Source organism: Corvus moneduloides, chromosome 5, assembly GCF_009650955.1.
Source record: "Corvus moneduloides isolate bCorMon1 chromosome 5, bCorMon1.pri, whole genome shotgun sequence".
NCBI classification, from domain to species: domain Eukaryota; kingdom Metazoa; phylum Chordata; class Aves; order Passeriformes; family Corvidae; genus Corvus; species Corvus moneduloides.
In genome coordinates, this window is record NC_045480.1 from 5,480,313 (window position 1) to 5,502,797 (window position 22,485).

General features: G+C 48.7%; 2 protein-coding genes across 5 annotated transcripts; one reads left to right on the top strand and one right to left on the bottom strand.

Annotated features, from left to right (window-relative positions):
* Positions 1-277: 277 nt before the first annotated feature.
* On the bottom strand, positions 278-8,892 carry THNSL2 (threonine synthase like 2). Of its 4 annotated transcripts, none has more exons than XM_032109930.1 (9): positions 8,705-8,892; positions 7,906-8,130; positions 7,044-7,238; positions 6,642-6,794; positions 5,615-5,845; positions 4,618-4,766; positions 1,841-1,966; positions 782-921; positions 278-697 (listed from the first exon to the last, which is right to left on the bottom strand). In XM_032109930.1, exons 2-9 carry the CDS (start codon positions 8,126-8,128, stop codon positions 445-447), a joined length of 1,470 nt encoding a protein of 489 aa, XP_031965821.1. In that variant the 5' UTR covers positions 8,129-8,130; positions 8,705-8,892; the 3' UTR covers positions 278-444. The 4 variants fall into 4 exon arrangements, with proteins under 4 accessions (XP_031965821.1, XP_031965820.1, XP_031965819.1 ...); XM_032109929.1 differs by having other exon boundaries at positions 7,906-8,476; XM_032109928.1 differs by lacking the exon at positions 8,705-8,892 and having other exon boundaries at positions 7,906-8,664.
* Positions 8,893-18,614: 9,722 nt separating this feature from the next.
* Positions 18,615-21,988, top strand: FABP1 (fatty acid binding protein 1). Its single transcript, XM_032109780.1, has 4 exons — positions 18,615-18,756; positions 19,809-19,981; positions 21,222-21,314; positions 21,867-21,988. Exons 1-4 carry the CDS (start codon positions 18,690-18,692, stop codon positions 21,915-21,917), a joined length of 384 nt encoding a protein of 127 aa, XP_031965671.1. The 5' UTR covers positions 18,615-18,689; the 3' UTR covers positions 21,918-21,988.
* Positions 21,989-22,485: the final 497 nt, after the last annotated feature.

Below are 22,485 nucleotides of genomic sequence, written 5' to 3' on the forward strand. Positions count from 1 at the left end.
ATACCTGGGAATGATCTCTGAAATTGCTTAAATCACAGGGATGGCTAAAGCAGATCCACTCCACTCCTGCTTGCATTTCCTACTGAGCATCTTGGGTGCTATTGGGATTTTCTGGGCTGAACATCCCAGCACAGAGCCAGAATCACTAGATAATGCTCAAGAAGCAGGCAACTGTGGGTAGTGCTAAGGAGGTTTTCTGTAACAGCCAGTAATGGTGGATGACCCAGGTTAACTCAGAGTTTAAATCAGTTTTTGTGACTTATTAGGAAAAAGGGGATACAACTGCAGCGCTCTTTATTGAAAATGTTATGAGATAGTCCATGTAATTCAACAGGGATGTGTATTCTTGCTAATAAATCATTGCATGGAGACTCCCAGCACAACACAGGGCTTTCCTGGGAGTGGAGAATGAGCCCTGGGAGGCTCACACACATACAGGTGTGACTACCTGGCCGGTGTTCCCACCCTGCTCTGGGGTGCAAACTGACCCGCCTGTGCCTCCCACTGCTGCGCCACGGCTTCAATCCGGCCCCGGAGCACTTGTGCCCAGTCCCATCCCCGCTCCAGGGGATTGGATCTGGTCTCCATTGCTGTTAGGGCAGTGATTTCAGGGGGGATCTGGGGAACCAGGTTGGCTCGGAGCACGGCATCCTGAAATTTGGCTGGAGAGGCTGGAGCCAAGCAACACCGGGGGATGCTGGAAAGGAAAGAATAGCAAGAAAACTTAGGGTGTGAGCCAGCCCTGAGCTGGAGAGGCTGCAGGAACAAGGGCTCTCCCTACCTGTGTGGCTGTGAGTAGTGGTAGTGAGCAGCCACAGCAGAGTGGGGGCACAGCAGGTACTGGTTCTCCTCCCAGCAGCGTCTCATGGCTCCCACAATGTCCTCATCAGAGGCCGAGCATGATCCCAGGGTCTCGGAGAGCTGTGGGAAACAGGGAGGTTTGCACTGGGCATCACCACAAAACACGTTCCCAGCAGGGTTTGCGCCAGGCACACACCAAAGCAGGTGGAAATAGGGAGGCTGGAGGATGGGTTTTCCCAGGGACTGAAGGAAAATGGGTTGCTGCTGCAGCTGAGAGATGAGGCACTGCTGGAAAAAACCACAGGGATGGAGTGTGGGCAAGGGGTTTCCATTCACAGGCGCTGCGAGTGTGGGTGAACAGGAGCCAGGAGTCAGCTCCTCAGCTTTGTGCTGCCATTTCCATGCTCTGAGGGAGCTTCTGAGGACTTGTAAAATCCACCTCACTGTAATAGCTCCTCTTGCTTTTAGTAATACCATTTTTTAGTATTTATCTTTCTGCAGCACAAACAGGAGTGGGCACTGGGCAAAGGCTGCTCTGTGAGGAACAGCACATGGGAAATTGGATAGGAAAAGGTAGGACTTTGCATCTGGCCCTCTCACAAATCAAATATTTGGTTTTCTCTTGTATCTCTCTCTCTGCTTTGTGTTTGTGCTCCCCTTTGCTGTAACAGTGAGGCTGAATTGCACCAAATTCAGCAGACCCACTCCCAAACACCCACTTTGTGCCAGCATCCACTGCACGATGCTTTGGTGCATGGCCAAGGATAGGGTAATTTCATATGCTATCTAAATAACTGCAGGCAATTTTAAAGTTAGTTTTGTGAAGAAAAAAGAGCCTGCTTCAAAAAAAAATATATAAAGGGGTTTTTAACATGTCCATGTACACAAATTGATATAAAACTTTTGGTCTCACACTTAAATTTTTGGTTGGATACTCTCCCCTATGACTTTTTATTCTGAAAATGAGTTGAAAACACCTGGTAACAGCAATTCTCCTTACACATGTACATGTACAGTGTTGTGTGTGTGAGGAACTGACCTTTCTGTGCAAATCCTCTGGCAGCTTCAGCCTTTTTGAGATGTTGAATTGCTCCATCAGCGTTTTTATCTGGCAGCTGTCAGAGCCCGAGAGCAGCCAGAGGATCCTCTCCACATTGTAAGGCTCCTGGGATAACAAGGCAACAGGTGAGGAAATTCAAGCACCTGTTCCAGGGGGAGAGCATCCCTGTGGATTCTCTGATGCCTCGTTAGGGCTGAGGTCCCACCACTGTGTTTTTCTTGGTGGAAGCCAGGGTGGGCTTTTTGTCTTCCTATGCTCACCTACATCCCAAGACAAGTCTTTGGGAACACAATGTCTTTTGAACTGCTGACCTGTCAGAGCAGTCTGACAGTGACCATCAGATTAAAACAGAAAATGAAGGGATGACTGATGAATCAACAGCATGACCACATCTGTACCATCGCCGTGAGGAGCCCAGGCTAATAACACACTGTGTTTTGGAGAACCAGAAATATCCAGCTGTTTACTCAGTGTTGCAGATGCTGCTGTGAGTCATGCAGCTCCTGTGTGACTTAATGAGACAGCCAGCTCGCTGCAGGGCTGGCTACTAATCTTCATGGACTTATAGGGCACATATAGGGCCTGACTGGCCTATATGGCTGTGTAGCAATCAGCATTGCAACACTGCAGCAGAACTCTGTGCAAGACCATACAGGAAGGTCCCAAACCAATTTTTCTTTGCCCCATCTCATTCCTGCATGTTTACAAGCACCGAGTAGCATTCATCCAGGTGGTTTGGCTGAGATACCTTGTAGGGACAGACAGGACAAGGGGCACCAACTTACAGAGTCCTCATCTCACCTCCTGGATGCTGGGTTTGGATGAACTCTTCATAACTTTTAGCAGCTGTGACCTTTTGTCAGTCCATCCTGTCCTACCTTGTCGAGTCATCAGGACTTACTCAGCCTTTTGTGTCCTTATCTGGGTGTCTTATGGCCCCAGTTCTGTTCTTCATCTTTCCACCATCGTCTCCCAGAGCCTCCAGCCTCTAATCTTCAGTCTAGTCTGGGTGTAGCCTGCTCTTTGCTCTAGGCTGTCCCCTAGTTTAGGCTGTCCTGAGAAGATACAGGTCAGTATGCCTGGACTTCCATGACCTGCTCCTGGGGGGGCCTCCAACACTGTGCTCCTGACACCCCTTCTCCTGTCCTTCTTTCTGCTACTCCTACATCCTTCCCACATTTCCCCTTCATCCTTCATTCCCACCAGCCTTATGGCTTCCATTACAGATCACTGTGTTGACACCAGAAAGTCAAACTGGGCCAGGACCCTGGTGCAAGTACTGGCCTTACCATCTAAGTAAGGCTTTTACTTCTGTCCCATGCCACCAGAGCTCTCCAGGAGAACACTGGGGCCCAGTTTGGAGGACAGGTCATGGTGGGGACAAAGTCTGGGCATGTGGGCATGAGCTATGTCGTGCTTCCTAACCTTAGGGACAGAGAGCAGCCCCTGCTTTGCTTTAGGCACTGCAAAGACACAGCATCAGCTGTGATTGTCCTGGGATTGCCCTCACGAAGCTCATCCACACCAGACTTTCTGCTTCACCTTCAACTCTTCAGGCAGCATCTAACAGGAAAGTTTTCTCTGCTTTACCTTAGTCTGCAGAAGCAGCAACCTAAAGAGACTGCATTCTTCATCCTTGAAAGTTTCCAACACCCAAATGGAAAAAGCCCTGAGCAATCCTGTCTGACCTCAAGGCTTATCCTGCTTTAAACAGGTCCCAAACAGAGACCTCCTGAATTCCCCTCCAGAGCAAATGGTCTATTTAGCTATGGAAATATTGGCATGGCTGCTTCAGATGTGAGCTGAACAGAGATGTCCCATGCAGCCATGGAGAGGGATGTGCGGAGGGATGCACTCATCCAGCTCCTCAGGAACCTCAGGGAATCTGCTCACCTGACTGCCTGCCCCCATGATCCCAAAGTCTGGCACCTGCTGACCAGTGTTGCTGAAGGGAGATGGGCTGAGAGAGGAGCCCCGTTATCCCTGGAGCTCTGAGGAGCCCCACAAGTTCCTGGCTTGGGAGGAAGGCCAAGCTGCAGAGTACAGCGTGGTGATGGGGGCATACGGACTTATGACTGCAAAGCACGGCAGTCCCTCCAGGCTCCCAGGTCCCCCCAGTGTGTTTGAACAGCTTTTGGAAAATCCAGGTAGCTTAAGGCCACAGAGATACAACACCAAGGGTTTCCCACTTTGATCACTTGCTTGGAAGCAGATCCAATCCTTGGGGATCACAGGGTGGGAGTGAAACAAGAGGTATTAGCTTCCAGGTGTTTGGTTTCTGTACCTCCATGACTTTTCTTTCTGAGGCCTTCCCCTGCCTGCTGAGGCTTGTTTTGCTCTGACCAAGCTGCAGACAGCCACAAATGAGGCATTTCTTCTGGACTTCTCTACCTTCTTCCTGGTCTCTTCTCTCACTCTTGGTGGAGCCTTTCAGAAGCATCAACAAAACCCTTGAGACATGATGGCATTTTTAGTTCTCTAATTGTCACATGTTGTGAAAATGTCCCTCTCTTGCTAAGCTTGCACAGAACAAATCCCTGGAAACCCAGCACTCAACAATGAAGATCAGAAAGTCAAGCCCTGAAAAGTGAGGGGGAAGGTGTTTGGTCTATCTCAGCTCAGCAGTCTGTAGCATAAGTGGTCAATATGAATCACACCTCCTAATGCATCATCGAGTGGCAGCAGGTGGAACAGAGTAAAAGATTTAAAAAATACAATATTTGCTATTTTTGCATTTTGGCCAGTTCACGACACACCTGGATATCCATGGCTGGTGCTAACGTAGCCTTCACGCTCTCTGCCAGTGAGAAATCTCCATGTTGAACAGTCCTATGAATGATGTCATTGTTGTTCACCACAGCAACAAGTCGAATTGGGAGACCCACCTTCTGGGCAATACAGCCAGCTAGAGAAAAAGAGTGAAAATATGCGTGTGCTTGATGAAGAAACACTCAAAGGAGATTTAGCAAAGAAGTCATTGTACAAATTGATTGAGCATCCAGTTCAGAAGCAGACACAAATTATATTCCCTAGTGGACTCTGAGATATCTGAGGTCAGTGGTTTGGTAGAGCAGAGATTATAAAATCCAGGGATGGAATGCTCCACCTGCCATTGAAGACAGACCCTTGCTCATCTCCACTTTTGTGGATGGATTGGCAGGGGACCAACAGCTCAGACAGCTGCCAGGCAAGCAGGAGAGATGAAGATTTTGGGCTTTTGCCTCTCTGATGGGCAGCCTGGAAGAGCAGTGAATATATAAAATCTTTTATTGCTTTCATAAAACAGTTCTACACCTATTTTGGGACTGAGGCAATCAAGACTCTCATTTAGAAGGCCAGATTATGCAATTAAGAGTGGTTCTCCTGACCATGCACTACCACACAAACCAGAGTAGGACCAGGCAGGACTCCACACCTCTGTTAATGTCTCACTTAAGAAATCAGAGCCACAGTATTTCCCCTCTTTTTCTGCATCAAACACATTCTGTCCTCTCCTAACGTGCCCATCCTCAAAATAGTTACAGTCATCATCAAAGGGTGGTTTGGGTTTTTCTGCACCTTGCAAATCATCAGTGACACCTAAATTGAGTCATAACCAGACATGAGTAATAAAATATAAGTGGTTCTGAAGAAATCCTACCAGAGAGTGGGTGTTTTAATAAATAGCAATAGCCAGTATCTGCAAAGTGCTTTTGGTCCACAGATCACAGCATTCTCTCTCTCTTATCTAACCCATCTTTTTTTTCCCTTTACCTGTGATATTTCCTCCTCCTCCTGTTGGCACAACAATTTCCACCACTGGCAGCGGGGTGGTATCCAGGGATGGGGCACACTGAAAGTAAGCATAGAAGTAGTGAGCAATCTGCACCATAATCCTGGACCAATTGATGGAATTCAAGCTCATCAGGTTGTATTTTCCAGCAAAATTGACGTCAGCAAACAGTTCCTTGATCGGCTCATCGATTTCATCGCTGTTCCCATGAGCTGCCAAAAGGAGAAAGGAAAGATTAGATCTGCCAGCAGCAGTGCATCAGGCACAAGGTATTTATGCTCAGAAATAGGCTTGGTCTCAAGCCCTGGGATTTGCTGTGGCCAGGAGTGTCCTGAGCTGCCTGTCTTCCTTGGGGGCTGTACAAACCAGGGGGTGCTGAGTGGCACCCCGTGGATGTCAGGTGGTTTCTGCAGACATGGCACTCTGGGCTCTTGCTTCCACCAAATATATACTTGACAGGAAGGCAAACGGTGTATCCCCTTGTGAGAAGCCAAGGTGAGACCTGGCTGAGCAGAGGAGTCCATGGGAGCTCAAGCAGCTCAAGCACCCTGTGGTGATGCCAATCCATGGGGATGGCATGCCTGCAGCTCAATTTTATCTCATCTCTCTCCACAACATGGTGGTAGTGGGTGGATCACCCATGAAGGTGAGAGGACAGAGGGAAGGGGTGACTAAACACTTTTAGCAACAAAAAATTGTGCTGAATTTAGTGCAGCCAAATACCAACCACCTGCATGGAGGCAGCTCTGATCTGTGGCCAGGAGAAAAGGAAGCCTTAAACTTCTTGGTTGTCAAACAGGGGATGAACATCCTGCAGCCAGCCGGGTCATTGCCATCACCACGCCCAAACATCTGTTAGCCAGATGTCTGGGCATGGTGATGGCAATGACCCGGCTGGCTGCAGCTGCTAAAGCTGCAAATCCTATTGAGTAGCCCCCTCAGACTTTTAGGGTCAAGGTTTTGACACAGCGAGGCCATAAAGAAGACAGTCCAAACAGCAGTGCCAACCAGCAAAGACGTGGACGTTGTCTTCAATGACGGTGGTCATCTGAAGTTCCTGTATCTGGGTGCAGAGCCCCTTGGGCAGCAGAACAAAGATGTCCACGTTCTTCTGCCCTCTTACACTCTCGATGGCCGAGCTCCCGGTGTCCCCTGAAGTCCCTGTTTCGAAGTGAGGAAGCACCAAGAAAAGCAAAAAATTGCTGTGTCACTCAAACCTGCATTGTTGCACTTTAAGAAAAAGATACAGAGATGCTCCATGAGATGTTTTTGGTCAGAGCACCCACCTCGGCATTGCCTGGAGATTATGAGGCAATACCACCCTTGGGCATCTTTGGGGAGGGCTGTGGGATGATGGCTCTTAAGGTAAAGGCCTGTCGAGGAACCTTAGCCCCAAGGAGCCATACTCACCCACCAGAATATTGACATGCTTCTGCTTTTTCTCCAAGAAGTACTGTAAAAACTGCCCTGTGCAGGACAAGGACAGGTCCTTAAATGCATAAGTAACACCATGCCAGAGCTCCAAAACATTCAGCCCATCTTTCAGCCTGGACAGATGCACGACATCCTTGTGTCTGAATCTGCTGAAGGCCCTGTCGATCAACTCTAAAGGGAAAATGGTTAAATGGCCTGTTAGATTGGGTAGAGGAGTGTTTTTCTCACCCATGGCTTCATGCATCTGTGCTCTTTGTGCTCCTGGGTACCTTTCTGCACAACCAAAGACTCTCAGTTGCTGGTGCAGTGACAGATATCCAACAAGTTATTCGTAGCTATTAGGAGTGAACCAGCTGAGCTTAATGGTGTTTGATAACTCTGTGCTAAGTAATCCCAGGTGACATGCCACACAATCAGAATACTGTATTAAAACATAAAATACAGGAAAGCCGAGTTTTAGCTCAATGTGCCGTTGAGACAGAGGGTGCAGCTGCCCTCTGGTGGAAGTGATAGCTCGTAAGTGTTAAAAACATTAAAAAACAGATCTCATGGCAAGCATGAAGCAGCAGAAAGCCCTAGAGGGAGCCCCAGCAGCGAGCAGGGCCACAACATCAGCTTGCTGCAGTCACCAGAACCCCCATTTATTCACAGGGGACACCTTTTCCACTAGTGCCAGCAAGGTGACAGAGGAGAACAGGGCACAGAAAGGAGCAGGCAATGGTGCAGCACGCTCCCTTCTCTGAGGGCTGCGAAGAGGATGGAGGGAAGGCAGGCAGATGCATCCAAACCCCCCAAACCCTCGTGCACATCCCTGCGAGCAGCTCCCCACTCAGCTCACCATGGAGTGCGTTCCGCGGGACCAGCTCGGCCGGGATGAAGAGGGAGCACAGCTCCTTGACCAGCCCAGGGTAGGAGAGGCTGCTCCACCTTCGCAGGGTGTCCCTGTCCAGCGAGGGGATGCACTGGGGCATGAAGAGGCCCCCATCGGGCGCGTAGCCAGACAAAAGGGCTCCCTCAAAGTTCACGGCCCTCGCGCCTCCCCGTGTGCTGACGTATTCCATGGCTGCTGGGGAGACACCACAGTCACTGCCAGGAACCCAGAGCATCCCCACACCAAGAACAGGCCCTCATCTCCAAAACTTCCCCCATGGACAGACAGAACTCCCCAGCGAACAAACCACCGCGTCCCACAGGGAGCCGGAGCAGCCGGGCTCAGTGGAGCGCAAACAGCATTTTGCAAGAGGTGGAAACGCTGCCTGGGATTTGTGCCAAGTTTCGAGCCTCCTTGTCCCTCTTTCCCTCCACCCAGCCCAGGGAGACATTTCCCCCCTGAGGAAAAGCCCTGGCGGCACAGAAGTCGCTTCACAAGCACGTCATGTCCCTTTGTGGGCCGTTTGCAGAAGCCGGAGCTTTAAATTCAAGAAAAGAGAAAAAAAGTAAATAGAAGGAAATCACTGTATTTTTAGAGGAAGCTGATTTTGTTCAAAGGGGTTAAACTAAGGACAGGATTTGATGCAGTGTAGGAAGGGCTGGGCTAAACCTTCCGGATTCATGCAAATCCCACCAAGCGGCCGCCGGCGCTGCTGACCGAGGCCTTTTCTCCCCCTGGCCCCGTGAACCCCCTCAGCTGTGCCCACCTCCGGCCCCTGGGCCAACGCTGCAGCCCCTCAGCACGGCTCAACGCGGTGGGCAAGTGGCCAGACAACCTCCGGCCACTGCTTCCAGCCCGGCCACCTTTTTGCACTTGTGCTCACAGAAAACTTGTCCCCGCTGCCGCCCGCCGATGTTCCCAGGGCCGCGGCAGCCAGCAGAGACGGCCTGATCCAAGCCTGGGAATGGGAATATGTGGGAGAGACGGAGCCCAGCTGCTCCTGCTGGTGCCAGGCATGGGGACAAGGGGCAGCAGGTGCAAGCTGCAGCTAGGGGGAAATCTAGTTAAATATTAGGAGAGAGCTTTTAACCTGAGAGTGAGCAAGCACAGGGCATGGAGACCTTATGGACTCTTGTACAACCCTGGAGACATTCAAACTTTAGCTGGGAAAACACAGAGGCACCTGATTAGACTGTGAGTTTTGGATTTAAATTTAAGATTGAGCCTGCTTAAAGGAGAGTTTGAGTCAGAAAAACCCAGAAGTCCCTCACAAGCAAAATCAGTCTGTAACTCAGCTCTGCAAAGCAAATTGTTCAGCCTCCCAACAGCCCAGTCACACCAACAGGGAAACTGAGGCACAGGAGAGAGAGGAGACACGGGAGGCGTTGTGCAAAAAAAATCCAGTTCTTCACAGGGAAGGGCTGTGCATCCCTTTGTTGCTTTTTATTTTAATACAATCAGCATTTTTTGAAGGGCAAGGTCAGCACAAGACCAGTGGCTGCACAAACCCAGGACACAGCTCAGTGCTAGAGCACGCACAAGGGCTTCAGCCCAGGCAGGCAGGAGCAGAGGTAAAAAGAATGGCTGATAATAACCTGCTATGAGCCACAGAGCCCACGTCTGCAGCAAGGGACACATCACCTGCCAAAGCATTGGTGTCTGACCCTAAATACATTACCTCTCTCTTTCTTTTCTTACGGTTCTAACTGGAGCAATGATAAAAGTCTCTGGTAGAGAGTGGTCCAGTCACTGCCCTGGGCACTGGTGTGGAAAACAACTTTTCTACACCCAACATCCCAAATTACTCTTTCTGCAGGCTCTTCAGGTAGAGGCAGTAGGTAAATTTTAGGCTCTGGACAGAGGTACCTGTGATGGTGTTGCTCAAGGTTGAACAGGGTAGCTGTAGTAGAGCAGGAGGCAAACAGAAGCTTTTTAATAATATATCTGAGCTCAAACAGTGGGCCAGAGCAGAGCACACCTCTAGGAAATCAGCTAGGGAGAAAGCTCCTTATCCATAATTATATAAATTATATCACCAACCAGCCTGCATCTCCCCACCATCTCTGTGCTCAGTATTCCCCATGACATTGCAAAGATGAAGCCTGAGTCACCCAAACCTCCTGTGACCCCATGGTCCTCCCTGCACCTGTAGTCACCAGATTCTCATGGCACACTGGGGTGCTCACCCTTGAATAGAGGTTTGTCCCCATTCCAGATGTGGATCCAGGTCCTTCCAGAAGGCGCTGGATAAAAGAGGAAGGCTGGACCTTGTTCTTCAGGGATTGGTCAGGTTTAAATCGATGGTGAAACCTCCCCATGGCCATCCCTGGAGTCACTAAGCTCCCAGGTTTTACTTGGATGCTGAGATGAGTGGCTGATATCTCCAAAACAGAGTCTCAGCTCCTCAACATGCTCCAGTGGTAGCTAACACAAAAAACTGCAAGTGGTATCTCTGGAGAAAACAGTGAAATTTTAGAAATAAAGCAAATAGTAAAAGCTGCTGGATATGTGATTTGACTCCTCTATTCTAACCTCTCCCTTTTCCCATGATGGTGTGTGCCAAGGAGAATTAAGGACTTTCCTTCCTTGCCCATGCAGAGGCAGAGCACACTTCGAGCTCAGCTCTAATTCAGGCTAGAACAAGGACAGGAACAAATCCATAGGGAAAACTGCAGCAGCTGTTAGTTTTTATTACCAATGCAATAATTTAATATCACCAATATACATCTTTGCAGGGGTCACCCAGCACACTTCAATGAGACTTCACCTATTCCCACCACCATGGGACTTTATGCCTCTGGGCATTCACTTACCATACATCTAATTCTTTTAATGTGTGTTTTAGCTGTGTGAAATGACTTCATTAATGCATCCAATTTTTTTTTCCAAGTGAAGAGCTTACAATGAGATTGATGATTAATTCAACATTACATCTGTCTGGAAAGCAGGAACCCTGCAAAAAAAATGGATTACACCAGGATACCTGCTGCTTTGCATATGCAAAGAGGTTGTTGCCACAGGTCCGTCCGTGCCCTGGGTCTATCAGCAGTGATAATCCTCCTGAACAAGGTCAGTGGTTAATGCTGGGGTGCAGGGGCTGCTGATGTGGCAGACACAGGTGAGCAGAGAACACAGCCTGGGACACAAACCAGGATGACAGTGCCGTTCACTTGGAGAGCTTTTCCCGTGCTCAGTCCTGCAATTTCCATGCACTCAAGTTTAGAGTGGCATTTCATTTTGGATGGAGCTCTGAGCAACCTGGTCTAGTGAAAGGTGTCCCTGCCCATGGCAGGAGGGTTGGAACCAGATGATCTTTAAGGTCCCTTCCAACCCAAACCATTCTGTGATTCCATGATTCATTCTATGATTCTTTAATATTATTTTGAATTTTTAAGAAAAGGAGGGGAGGAGTGTGTCTGTGCTGCCTGTCAGGACTCATCCACTGCAGCAACAGGTCAAGAACTGGAAAATGTAATAACCTCTAATTAACCTGATCTTACTCAGTGCCTCCCTATTCCTGCTAACAGACTTTTCCAACTTTTTTTTTTTTTTTTTTTGTAATGCATAGTTTTTCATCCCTCCAGGTAGAATTTCCTCAGCCTCTCCACCTTCCAAAGGCATCCCAAAGCGCGATGAGGACTGAGGAAGCAGAAAGACATGTATAACAGCGAAAATTCAATTTTTTCCTGCACAAATCCCCCTAAAATTTCATGTCTCAGCCCCGAGCATCGCAGCACTCAAAAACAAGCACAGCAAAACTCTCAACTTCTTGTTTGCTGAGCATCTTTTCCATCCTCCCCAGCAAAGTGGGCCCCCCTACGTGTCCCAAGCACAAGCAGTACTTTGGGTAGGGGTCCCCGGCCCATTTCCCCGGCAGGGCACCCCCGGAGTGCTGCCGGAGCCCCCGGTGGATCCCAAGGCACTAGATGGCGGCAGTGCCTTGTGTCCCGGCATCCAGGAGGCGATGCACGCCCCTTTCCCTGAGCCCATCCAGCCTTTCCCACCCTCCCAGAGGTCCCTCCACCCTTCAGGCTGCGGACGCCCAGCTATCCCAACACAAGCCGGGAAACACCTCTCCAAAGTTTTGGAGCTGAGGAAAAGGAAGCACGGGCTGCGTCCTGCGGCGGGAGGGTTGGATACAAAGCTGATGCAGGAGCTGATCGGGGTGGGAAGAAGGTTCTTAATGTTCACCCATCTTCTCCCCAAAGAAACCCATTCCGGGATTTTATCACCTTCTTTTCAGCAGGATCTCTCCTATCCCCATGGAGACACTCAGAAAGGGGCACACAGAAAGGACCCCAACTCTCATCCAGGTTCAAAAAGCACCAAATTTAATAAAAAAAAATCACATTACCCTGAGCAGAACAAAAATGTTCCCATATCTCCTAGTCCTGTCTCTGCCCACAAGCTGTCTGGGGTCTGAAACCCACATACAAACAAAAGCTTTCAGACTTATAAGTGGCCCAGGCAACAGCAGGCAGGTCCAGAAAGGGAGTGACCAGGATATTGGGGATTTTGCAATGTCATTTACTACCCTGCATAGAGTACATCCCAGTGGGAAGTGTGTTATGTTGGCTGAGAAAAATTATGGGAGCTTATCACTGGGGGTTGTTGAAGTTGTGTGTCCCTTGCCCTCTCGTACAGAAGTGTGAACACTCACAGAGAAAACAGGGAGATTCCAGGTAAAAACTGCAAGGTTCTGGCCAGAAATCAAAGTATTACAGTTCTGCCTTTCTCAGAGGCAGATCTACATCTTATTCAGGCTCAGAATCTGCAGCAGGAAGGGGGCTAAGGAAGTTTGCAAAGTATCTGCAGCTGCACAGGCAAACGTGCACCCACAATTATTTATCTGAGCCTCATGTCAAGGAGATATAAGGCAGAAATGTATGACTGAAAATAAATTTAAATCCACGAAGCTGTATCTTTGTTACAGCAGAGGTGGTTCTTTCCCCCTCTTTCAAATCTGATCTAAATTGTCAGTATCTCAGCTGACATGAGGCAGAACTTCAACATGGGACACCTCATCTACAAATGTGCATAGAATAGACTTTTCCACCTTGGTTGATTTTGCAGGGCAAGGAGCTGCCAGCTTATCTGCACTTTCCCCACATCTGGGTGCAACTCTTTCCTCAGAGCAAGGTATTTCACAACCAGGTCAAGGACATCTGTGTTGTGGTTTGGGTCTTGTACACCAAAGTGCAAGACCCACTCATAAAGGTAGAGCAGAAAGGGAGCACAAGGAATTGTGCAGTGGTGACTTCCCTGGTGGGATATTGGAGAAGCTGTTACCTGGAGAAGGTTGTGCAATCTGGTTCAACTATGCTGAAGTTTACATTACACTCCTGAGCCAAATTTTATCTCAAATTCTGCAATCCCGTAGCTCTATGACCGCCCACTAGGGACTGCACCAGGAAGATGCTTTATCAACTTCTCCAGGTGACTTTGGGAAAGTCAGGCTCCATAATGTGCAAAATGGGGATACTTGTGCTCAGGGAGGCACTTTGACTATCACAAACCAAACAGGACCAAGTGGGACATGGGCAGTGGCACTCCTGGGCTTTGTCCACAGCTCTGGTCTTGCTGGCACCATCGTTGTTCCCCATGGAGCACCTTCCTGGTCCTGAACCTGGTGAAAACTCACCTGCTGTCAGACTCCGTGCAATTCTCTGCCCTCCTCACAGCTGTTTCCTGCCTCAGTGCTGACCCTCTGGAGGGTGCATCACTCCTGGCTCATTGCTTTCCCCAGCCACAGAGCACCATCTGCTAGGGAAGGTCTTGGGGGTTATTGCCTGGACTTTCCTTCATTTTATATTTAAATTGTGGTTCTGTATTTGCCTCAGGGAGAGATAGGAACAGGCTCCTCCCCACGCTTGTATGGCCCCGAGAGGCTCTCCTTGACTAATCAGCTGCAACCCACTGTGAGCAGCACTGAGTGAGCCACTGCTCTTGATAAATCAGGATGAAGGGGAGCACAGCTGGACAGGTGAGCACTGGCCCACAGTGACAGCCAGGTGTCCCTCCAGGACTGGAGTTCATCTGACCACCTGTGGGCACTTGGAGGCTGCTTCCCTTTCCATCCCAACATGCCAGTCTCCTGCACTTGGTCACATGAAGGTTTCCTTATCCCCACTGAGTCTCAGGGGCTCTTCACATGCCTGGATCAGAGGGAGATGTTTGCACTGCAGGTGTGTGGTGGGGTCAGATGCACCATCTGTACTGGTTAAATGTTCACTGGCTCTGCTTTGGGGAACTCTTCCCGACCTTCCTCACTCAAGAACATTGACTGCTAATGGCTCCATTTCTTTCCCAACATTTTCTTTCCTTGCCCTGGCACAAACCAGCTCCATTAGCAATGAGCACCATTTTCAGTCCTTTCTCCTTTCAGTCCTGACTCCACAAATTGGCTATGGGATGGAGGGCAGCCTCATCCCACTGAAAGCCAAGATGCAAGGACAATACCTGTCCTCTGAGGGCATAAACAGACGGGTCCATGTGCCTGGAGAGAGGCCACATCACTACCTCACAGATGTTGGAGGCAAGAGAGTGGGAAGTGGGAGGCAGAGCCAGCAGCTTTAATTCCTACTCTAAAGCAAGATCCCAGCAGCAAAGTCCAACTCTTCTGTAAGCTCTGCTGCCCAGGTGATCATTGGTAAGCAGAGCTAAGGCTCTTGTGCTATCAGTGATAGAGCTGCCTTGACCTTGAAGAAGCAGTACCAACCCTCTGCTCCCTTTGATACCTTTGCAATGAGATGACAAGGGCTGAGGACTGCTATTCTCTGAATATCAGCATCGATGGAAAGCTTTATCAAGCAGCAGCTCTCTGCACAAGCTACTGCTTTTGGCAGTCTTATCAGGGCTCTGATAATGACATATCTAATCTAAACCTATGTGAAATGGTACTTGCATGTCTGCAGCTTGGAAGTTACAGCTTGGAGGCAGGAGTCTCCAGCAGACTGCCAAGGCTGTTTTAAAAAGAAAAAAATCTGGGAAAGGTGTTGTATTTCATCTCAGTGCTGTCTTGGTAATGCAGCACAAAGAAAACCTGGCGGAAACCAAGAGGGATGGAGAGCTCACAGCAGCAGCAACAGCACCTTTTCCCATCCCATCCAACCTTTCAAAACAATGCAGCCATGTGGCCTGATGAAGAAACCTTTGCTCCTCAAGGTTCAAACTAGTCATACCAGAGATGTGAAAACCCAGCAAGAGACCAAGTTCCCGGGTTCAAGGGCAGCAGAAATAATGATTACCCAATGATACCAAAGGTTGAGACAGAGGGAAGCCCACCCGGGGATCTGTGACTGGCAAGCTTGTGGCCAAGCTTTTAAAATATATGGCATGGGGTTTTGGGGTGTTCAACTGGACCTGCACTAGAAAAATCCAGGGCTGAATCATCAAAGGTCCTGGCTTGCAGCCTTTCACATTTGGGCCAGGAAAATCCTAGTGTGGAGCCCAGCCCTGGCTTCCCAGAGCAGTGAGGTGCTGGGCTCCCTGAAGTCTGGGGAGTCACTGGTGGGACAGATAAGAGAAGCAAGGGAGGTGATGGAGTAGAGATACATGAAGACATTCCCAGACCTCCACAAGGCTGCCAGGGACCCTCCCCTGGGCTACAGCAAAATGCCTCTCCCTACACAGCGCTTTGACTGTAAAGTCATTTTTGCAGTTCAGAACTTTTAATTAAGAGTTTCACTTTGAACTGGAGGAGGCAGAGATTTTTTTTTTTTCTGTAGGAGCCCTAAATCTCAAAATCTGGATATAATGTCCAACTCTTCAAGAAGTAGTGCAGGTAGGTGGGTGGCTTCCCAGACACTGAGTGAAAGTGAGAGCTGAGATCAGGAATCCCAGGGAATTGAGGGGAAGTCCTAAAAGGATGCAACTGCTCCACAGGCAGCTACAGAGGTGACAGAGCCAAACTCTTCTTGATTATGGAAGACGGTATAACATGAGACACCAGCCACAAATTGAACTTTGGGAGGTCTGGGTTGAGCACCTTCTTCCAAGAGGTGGGTGGTGGAGACCCAGGATGAGTACCCAGGGAGCCAGAGCAGGTGGGATTTGACATTTGGCCCAGACCATGGCTGATCCACTGGTGATATCTTTGCCTGAGAAGATCTGCATGTCCGTATCTCTGATTCAGGTGCAAAAAGCAGTAATAAGACACTTCACTCCTTTTTTTCTAACAAGATTCTAAGACCCTATGCTTTATTTTCAAAACAAATTAAAGACAGAAGTACCTGCTGACTTCCCACAAGATGTAGCTTCTTCAATAATTTTTGAAAATGATCCATGCCTTTTCTCTTTATACAAACCAGATTTAGGTTTTGGGGAATGGATTTACTTTAATCAAATTATCAATTGACATGGCCTCGAGTTAGTTCAAATCAGGTGCATTTTCTTGGCTCTGGAGAGTTAAAGTGATATCGTATTTTAAAAGATCCCATATTCTGATGGGGAGATGTACAAGTATTCTGAACTTTGCTATTGAGATTAAGTTTATCTCACCTGCCATTTGCTCAGCAGGCCTGGCTAGATATTAATTACCTTGGCCAAATTTCATTCAATAAGCATTTCTCCTTTTCTTAATACTAACTTCTTTTTTTTTTGCTAAAGAAAATTAAAAGAACATTGAGCCCAACAGAACACAAAGAAGTTTTATTTTTGTCCATTGATCAAAAATAAGATGGTCACATTTCCAAATTTTCCAGCAGTGATTCACAGTCCCCATTTATCCAGCAGCAAATCAGGAGCACAGATATGCTATAGCTATTCACAGTAAGCAGAGAAGGAGAGGATGCCTACAGAAAACAACTTGGGGTCCAAACGGGGTGAATTCTCCCATAAGCCGTCCATTTCTGTGAATGGAAAACTTTCTGCCCAGTTACCAAGAGAATCCTGGACAATTATATTCCCCTTTCAACACTTGATGAGTGACATCCAGCCCTTAGGTGCTTCGTCTCCATGGACACGGTGGGCCTGGGAACTCTGCAGTTTTTTCAAGCCTAATATCTCTCCCCATCATGGAAAGAGAGGGGACCTGAACTGCCTGGAGGAGCAGCCAGAGGTCCAGGGCATGAATAGGTGGGAGGCACACGTGCTTCCAGGTGGCCCATGGCCAGAGAACTTTGGCTGACAGGAGGCAGGGATCTACCAACTTGGGCTGCTGCCAGGACACAGCAGAAGAGGTCAGTCACCACTGTCCCCATGAAGAGGACACTGAAAAGGGACATGTCAGCACAGCCCCATGTGACACCGGGGTATTCACTTGAGACAGGCATAAAAACAAAATGAAATTCCTAAGGTGATGTAATTCCTGAGGGGATAAAAGGGAAAACAGCAAAAAAGCTGTTTGGAGAAATTGCTGAGTCAATCCACCCCCCCATGAATGCTCTCTGAACCTGCCTGGCTCCCTCCACGAAGTGTAGGCATGATGTCCCTACAGATTTTCTCCCCTCCCAGCCAACTTCATCCACTGTCCGTCCAACCAGCTGAGGTTTTCCCTCTCCTGCCTCATCTGGCAGACACTGCCTGTACTAATTAACCAGAAACTGAGGCTCGCTCCTGCAGCACGGAGAGCGGGGCTGAGCCGGCAGGAGCGGGACAGGAGGCAGCAGAAGGCTCTGACAGTGTCTCCAAATTGGAAAGAGATAGATCTTTTTCATTCTTATCCATGATTTCACTTCAAGAAAGGACAAAGATGCTAGGAGAAGGGAAAACGGAACAATTGCAAAGAGGAGAAGGAATGTGAGTGAAAAGGTGGAAAATCCCTGAGCTGACTTTGGGAGGCAGGAGGAATTCATTGAGGCAAGAAGCTGAGCCTGGGAGTCCAGACCCAGAGGATGGCTGCTCAGAGGCCGTGAAGCAATCTGGGACTCTCAGCCAAAGGGACCAGACTGGCAGAGGAGCCCAGCTCTGAGTCCTACTTTGGAGGGAGGAATGGGGCTCAGCTTGGAGGCTGCTGCTAGCCCTTCTTCTGATGTGGCACTTGGGAGAGTTGCAGCTCCAAGGGCTGGAATGCTCCTTTAGTACACGAGTGACTGTAGCCCCTATGGGGAAAGGAGATGAAAGGGGTTTGGCAGATCACTATTGGCACCAGCTCTCTATCCGTGCAGGGCCATAGTGGTGGAGCCTGAATCAATCTGCAGTCTTCAGGTGGGCCAGTGCAAGGCCAGCAATTGATCTGGAGTCATTTTCTTAGGGGATAATGATGGGTTTGGGCTACTGCTGCATCTGGGTTACACCAAACCCCACCAGAACAGGTCTGTGAGCCAGTCAGTCCCTGGCAGTGTGCAGCCACTATTCTGCCAGTGATAAAGACCCACTGTGCACCCACCAGCGAGCAGAAGCCCCCCAGTGTCAGCTCCAGGGGACAACAGTCACCACGTTCTCCTCCTCAGGTGCGTGCTTCCACGCTGCAAGATCATTAGATGATTTGGCTCGTTCCTCTGATAACGAACCTCTCTGCACAATTATTATTTTTTTTATCATTTGTTTATGGATGCCACATTGCGGCCTCCACGAAATGGATCTTACGGGGTGTTCCCTGCCCCCACATTGTAAATTGCAGTCTGTAAATTGTAGGGCAATTTATCACTGACCGTTGCCCAGTTTTACGTTAATGTTTGAACATGCCCATAAACTAATTACATCATCTTACCTCTGGCCAACTTTTAAGGCAGAAGGATGATATAAAACCAAGTTCTGCTTACCAGCAAGGCACCTTCTCTTGTGTTAGGAGCACAGAGACCCTTTCCACCATGAGCTTCACTGGAAAGTACGAGCTCCAGTCCCAGGAAAACTTTGAGCCCTTTATGAAAGCCCTTGGTAAGTGCCTGCATGTGCTATGTGCTGCTTTGCCCCCTCAGATCCCAATGATTTTTGGCAGCCAACTGTTCTGATGTGCTGATGATGTAGATTGAGACATCTCTTAGGTTTCCTATTTCTGTCTCTCACCTAGTAATTGTTGGGCTTTTAAATGTATATGTGTGGAGATATGATCTCAAAATAGAAGAGAAAGCACCTCTCTGTCTTGGGGGCTGGGGGTCAAGAGATGATGGGTAAAGTTTTATGGCTTGCAGGAAGTCAGTGCTGGCAGGCTCTGCAGCCACTGGCCAGTGTGGCTGAGTGCTGCACACACATGATAAGCCAGCAGGACCTTGGTGGCTTAGGGGCACTGCAGATCTGCTCCATCAAGCTGTGAAATTTGAGGGCAAGCAGGACATTGGTCAGCCACTGTGCTGTGATGCTGCAAAGCCTCAAATCTCACCGTTCATCAGAAAAATAGTTAGTGTTGTTTAAATGCTAAATGATGAATGTGTCTGATAGATTTCCACTCATGTCTGTCACAGGGAATGTGGTCCTGCAGGGATTCAGGGGGCTTTGTACTATTACTGCACAATTATGTGCCAGAAGGGCTCTACCTGTCAGATCACCTTCAGGCTTTGGGAGAAGATTTTATAAACTGGTCCTGAGGAACCCTGAAGCTCGTAAAAAACCCACTTTGTTCCGTTGTTCTGTCTTCATTTAATCCATTTTTCCTTGCCTGTCAGTGAAAGAAGGAAAGCAGGATTTATTCTGAGACCCTGTCTCTTTATTCTGAGACAAAGGTGATGTTTGTTCTCCCAGTCAGCTCAGTGGACATGGGACATGCCTAGTTCCCACACAAAATCCAGGATGACAGTATTGATCTTCCTCCCCAGCAGACTCAGGGACCTGTGGCTCTTGGGGAAGCATCGTCACTGAAATGTTTTTCTGCACTGGAATAGAAATTTTCCCAGCTGTAGGTCCCCAAATCCTGCTACATTCATTCACTCAGCAGCAACAATCTGCCCACAGATGGCTCCACCGTTCACTCCATGTCTCTTGTTCCTGGGCAGGGCTCCCTGAGGACCAGATCCAGAAGGGCAAGGACATCAAGAGCATCTCAGAAATTGTGCAGGATGGGAAAAAGTTCAAGGTTACTGTGACCACTGGCACAAAAGTGATGAAAAACGAGTTCACCATTGGGGAGGAGAGTGAGTTAGAGATGCTGAATGGAGAGAAAGTGAAGGTGAGTGAGCAGCCCCTCCTCTTCCAGGGCTGTGGGGGCTCAGGGACATTACATTTCCTTTCCAGCCATTCCCTCTGCATATGAGCAAAGGGACTGACCATACCACAGGTATTAATTAATGTACTGCACTTCCTGCAGAAGAAGCCTTGCATTTCTAAAACTATTTTAGTAGTCACTTTGGAAAGCACTGGGAGCCAGTGTTTTAATATCCCATTTGGAAAAGGGGGATAGAGATGCTTTGGTAAATTTTTTTTTACAGGAAGAGTTCTGAAAGATTTGAGGTGGAAAAAGATTGTGTCTTTTTGCAACACAAAACATACCTCTGCCTCCATTTTGTTGATTCAAAAGTAGTGCAGGAAAATCAGACAATCAGTCATAAACCAATAAATCTCTCAAATTTTAAGTCCCAGTAGCTGTTAACTTCTCTGCTAGCCTTTCCCACTGATTCAGGTTATGCTGGGTGAGATGATTTGGCAAGGTGAGGAGTTATCACCTTTGGACTTGGGTCAGCTCCTGTTCCTGGATATTAGTTTCCAGTGGTTCACAGAACGTCAAGGCAGCACCACTGGCAAATACGGCCTCTCACCTCTACCTCAGGAGAAGATGGTATTGCAGGGACTTTTGAAAGCAGGAGGGTGATCAGCAAAGAAATGCCCCGTGAATGGGGCTCTGAGAGCTATCACGATTTCCAGCATCACTTTGGCATAAACCAGGGGGAAACAGTTATTAGAAGAGTTTTACACTCTGCGTAAAGAGTTTTGCATCAGCAGCTCAAGGGCAAATGAACACATCTTATAGCTGGGCAAGACAGATAAACAGAAATAGGCTTTGCTGGCTTATTTATTTGTTTAATTTCATTGATCAGTGATAGCTGCCCTGGGACAGCTATCTGTAGCCTTTTTAGATGTGCAGCTCCCAGGGGGCAGAGACTCAGCAGATGTGCCTGTCCCTTGATGAACTTTCCACCGATGTCTGAGTTTCTGAAAGCTCCTTAAATAGTTTCCCACCTTGACTGAGACTCGCTCCAGCCCCTTACTGTCATCCAGCTCCCAGACACCTCACCCCAAAGGAGGCTGCTGCAGCAGTGTGCAGTAGGTGGGTGGTGCAGAGGAGATGCTGTGACACACCCTGGCCCAGCTCAGCTGGCTCTGCAGTCCCCTCCTACTGAAGCAGGGGAAGGACAAAATGCAGGGGTCGAGGTGGTCTCCAGCAATAACATGAATGCTCTGTCTTCCACCAGGCTGTTGTGCAGATGGAGGGTGACAACAAGCTGGTCACACAGCTGAAAGGGATGAAATCTGTCACAGAGCTCAACGGAGACACCATCACCCACGTAAGTGCAGAAGAGCCATGGCTGGAATAACAGAGCTGCCTTCAGGGGCCTGGCCCTAGGAAACTACAGAGGAGCTGGGCACCTTGGGGAGGTGCTGGAGCAGAGCATGTGCTTGCACACAGGCTCTGCAGCCAGGCACTGAAGGCAGTTTCTCATTAGAGTATAATCCAAAAAGTACTTTTAAGACCCCAGTTTAGGCAGAGCTGATCAAAGATTCAGGTAATGAGGGCATGTTCTCACTCACCCAGAGGAACAGGAATGTGCCAGGGCTTGGCACTCTTAGAGAAGAGAGGTGAGGCAAACTGATCCCAGCTGAGGGATGCCAGATAATCCCTACCTGCTTTGGGGTATCCATGAAAAAAATCCAAAGCTTTAAAAATTCAGTTTATAAGAGATAGGCTGGGGATCAGTCCTGTTTTGATTTGCAAGACCACATCCTAAGTACAGTTTGGAGCTAAAAACAATGATGATCCTTACTTGTCCCTTCCAACTTGAGATATTCAATGACTCTACAAATTCATAAAAAGCTAACACCTTCCATTTCTTTTTCAGACAATGACCCTGGGTGACCTCACCTTCAAGAGAGTCAGCAAGAGAATCTAGAAACCTTACACATGCCAATCTTTTTACCATGTAAAATGTGTCCATTAAAATAAAATTTTATTGAAGCTCTTCATTGTCATCAACCTCTTCTCTGCTGCTATAAATAGACACAAGCCTCCAAAGCTCATGGAAGCAATGGTAGAAATTGGGCAACAAACTGAGCTAAGGGTGTGCTGAGGTTGGGGAATGGAGTTGAGGCAGGGCACAGGCTCAGAGCTACTCACGATGCTGATGAGTGTTCTTCCAGCCCTTTCCTGGGGACAGGTGCCAGCATCCTGCGGGGGATGTCCCAGTAGGTCCTGTACCCATGGCTGATCTGGCTGGGGAGCACCGGGCAGGAAAAGGACTCTGTTCCCTTTCCTTACAGACATGGCCAAGGTGACCAGAGTGACCAGCAGGGCCAAAGAATGGGGTGGTTTAGGTGGAGTCAAGGAAGTGCCAGTGCTCCTGTTTGGAGAGCTGCCTTGAGGAAGCACCCAGCATGGGCTAGCAGCTGCAGTCTTTATCCTCACACCTCTGAAGTAGGATCCATCCCTATAGGCTCTGGCCACCCCATCCTCATCTCCTC

Excerpts from the sequence above, each read along its gene's own strand:
- FABP1 (XM_032109780.1), top strand. The coding sequence starts at position 18,690 with ATGAGCTTCACTGGAAAGTACGAGCTCCAGTCCCAGGAAAACTTTGAG. Across the intron at positions 18,757-19,808 it reads GCCCTTTATGAAAGCCCTTG|GGCTCCCTGAGGACCAGATC; the intron begins GTAAGTGCCTGC and ends GTTCCTGGGCAG. Across the intron at positions 19,982-21,221 it reads TGAATGGAGAGAAAGTGAAG|GCTGTTGTGCAGATGGAGGG; the intron begins GTGAGTGAGCAG and ends GTCTTCCACCAG.
- THNSL2 (XM_032109929.1), bottom strand. The coding sequence starts at position 8,173 with ATGCTCTGGGTTCCTGGCAGTGACTGTGGTGTCTCCCCAGCAGCCATG. Across the intron at positions 6,795-7,043 it reads GCATGTCAATATTCTGGTGG|GGACTTCAGGGGACACCGGG; the intron begins GTGAGTATGGCT and ends ACTTCGAAACAG. Across the intron at positions 1,967-4,617 it reads CACCAGCCATGGATATCCAG|GAGCCTTACAATGTGGAGAG; the intron begins GTGTGTCGTGAA and ends TTGTTATCCCAG.